This window comes from Charadrius vociferus, unplaced genomic scaffold, assembly GCF_000708025.1.
Source record: "Charadrius vociferus isolate BGI_N301 unplaced genomic scaffold, ASM70802v2 scaffold229, whole genome shotgun sequence".
In the NCBI taxonomy this organism is placed as follows: Eukaryota; Metazoa; Chordata; class Aves; order Charadriiformes; family Charadriidae; genus Charadrius; species Charadrius vociferus.
Genome location: NW_009649926.1, coordinates 51,669 through 52,501, shown reverse-complemented (window position 1 = coordinate 52,501; position 833 = coordinate 51,669). Strand labels below are relative to the sequence as shown.

The following is an 833-nucleotide window of genomic DNA, read 5'->3' as shown; positions in this document are numbered from 1 at the left end:
CCGCTCCCAGCCCCCTCCAATTCCCCTGCCAGCCCCAGTGTGCCTGTGACACCCCCCAGTACAGCCCCACTGACCCCCCCAGTATGGCCCCAGTATCCCACCCAGTGTGGCCCTGGGAATTCCCTGGTATGGCCCCGCAGACTCCCAGTTTGGTCCCAGTGTTCCCCGCCAGTAAGGCCCCACTGATCGCCATTATCATCACATTAATGCTCAGTATGGTCCCAGTCTCCTCCCCCAGTATGGCCCCACTGATGCGCAGTATGGTCCCAGTCTCCCCCCAGTATCGCTCCACTGATGCCCAGTATCATCCCACTGATGCCCAGTATGGCCCCACTGACTCCTAGTGTGGTCCCAGTCTCCCTCCCAGTATGGCCCCACCGACTCCCAGTATGGCCTCACTGATGCCCAATATAGTCCCAGTCTCCCCCACCCCCGGATGGCCCCACTGATTCCCAGTATGGTCGCAGTCTCCCCCCCCCAGCCTGGCCCCAGTGACACCCAGTATGTGTGTGCCTGAGTGCATGAGCACGTGTTTGCACATGTGCACACGTGTGCTTGTGCGTGTGTATGCGTGTGCTCCTGTGTCCGTGTGTGTGTGTTTGCACATGTGTGCACATTTGTACACATGTGTGTGTGCAAGAGTGCATATGTGTGCACAAGCGCGCGTGTGTCTGTGCACGTGTACATGCACACGTGTGCGCGAGCGAGCGTGCACATGTGTGTCAGTGTGCACACGTGCACATGCGTGTGCCCGTCTGTGTGCACGTATGAGCGTGCAGCAGTGGCATGTGCCCTGCGCCCCTCTGCTGCTGCTGCGGGAGGCCCCGTGCCCA

General features: G+C 60.6%; 1 protein-coding gene across 1 annotated transcript in view; it reads left to right on the top strand.

Annotated features, from left to right (window-relative positions):
- The window catches only part of ZNF628 (zinc finger protein 628), a 9,209-nt gene extending 8,865 nt beyond the window's left edge, over window positions 1-344 (top strand). The window contains exon 7 of the mRNA XM_009891119.1: window positions 141-344. Coding sequence (XP_009889421.1) covers window positions 141-344 — 204 coding nt within the window. The remainder of the gene's footprint in view (window positions 1-140) is intronic.
- Window positions 345-833: the final 489 nt, after the last annotated feature.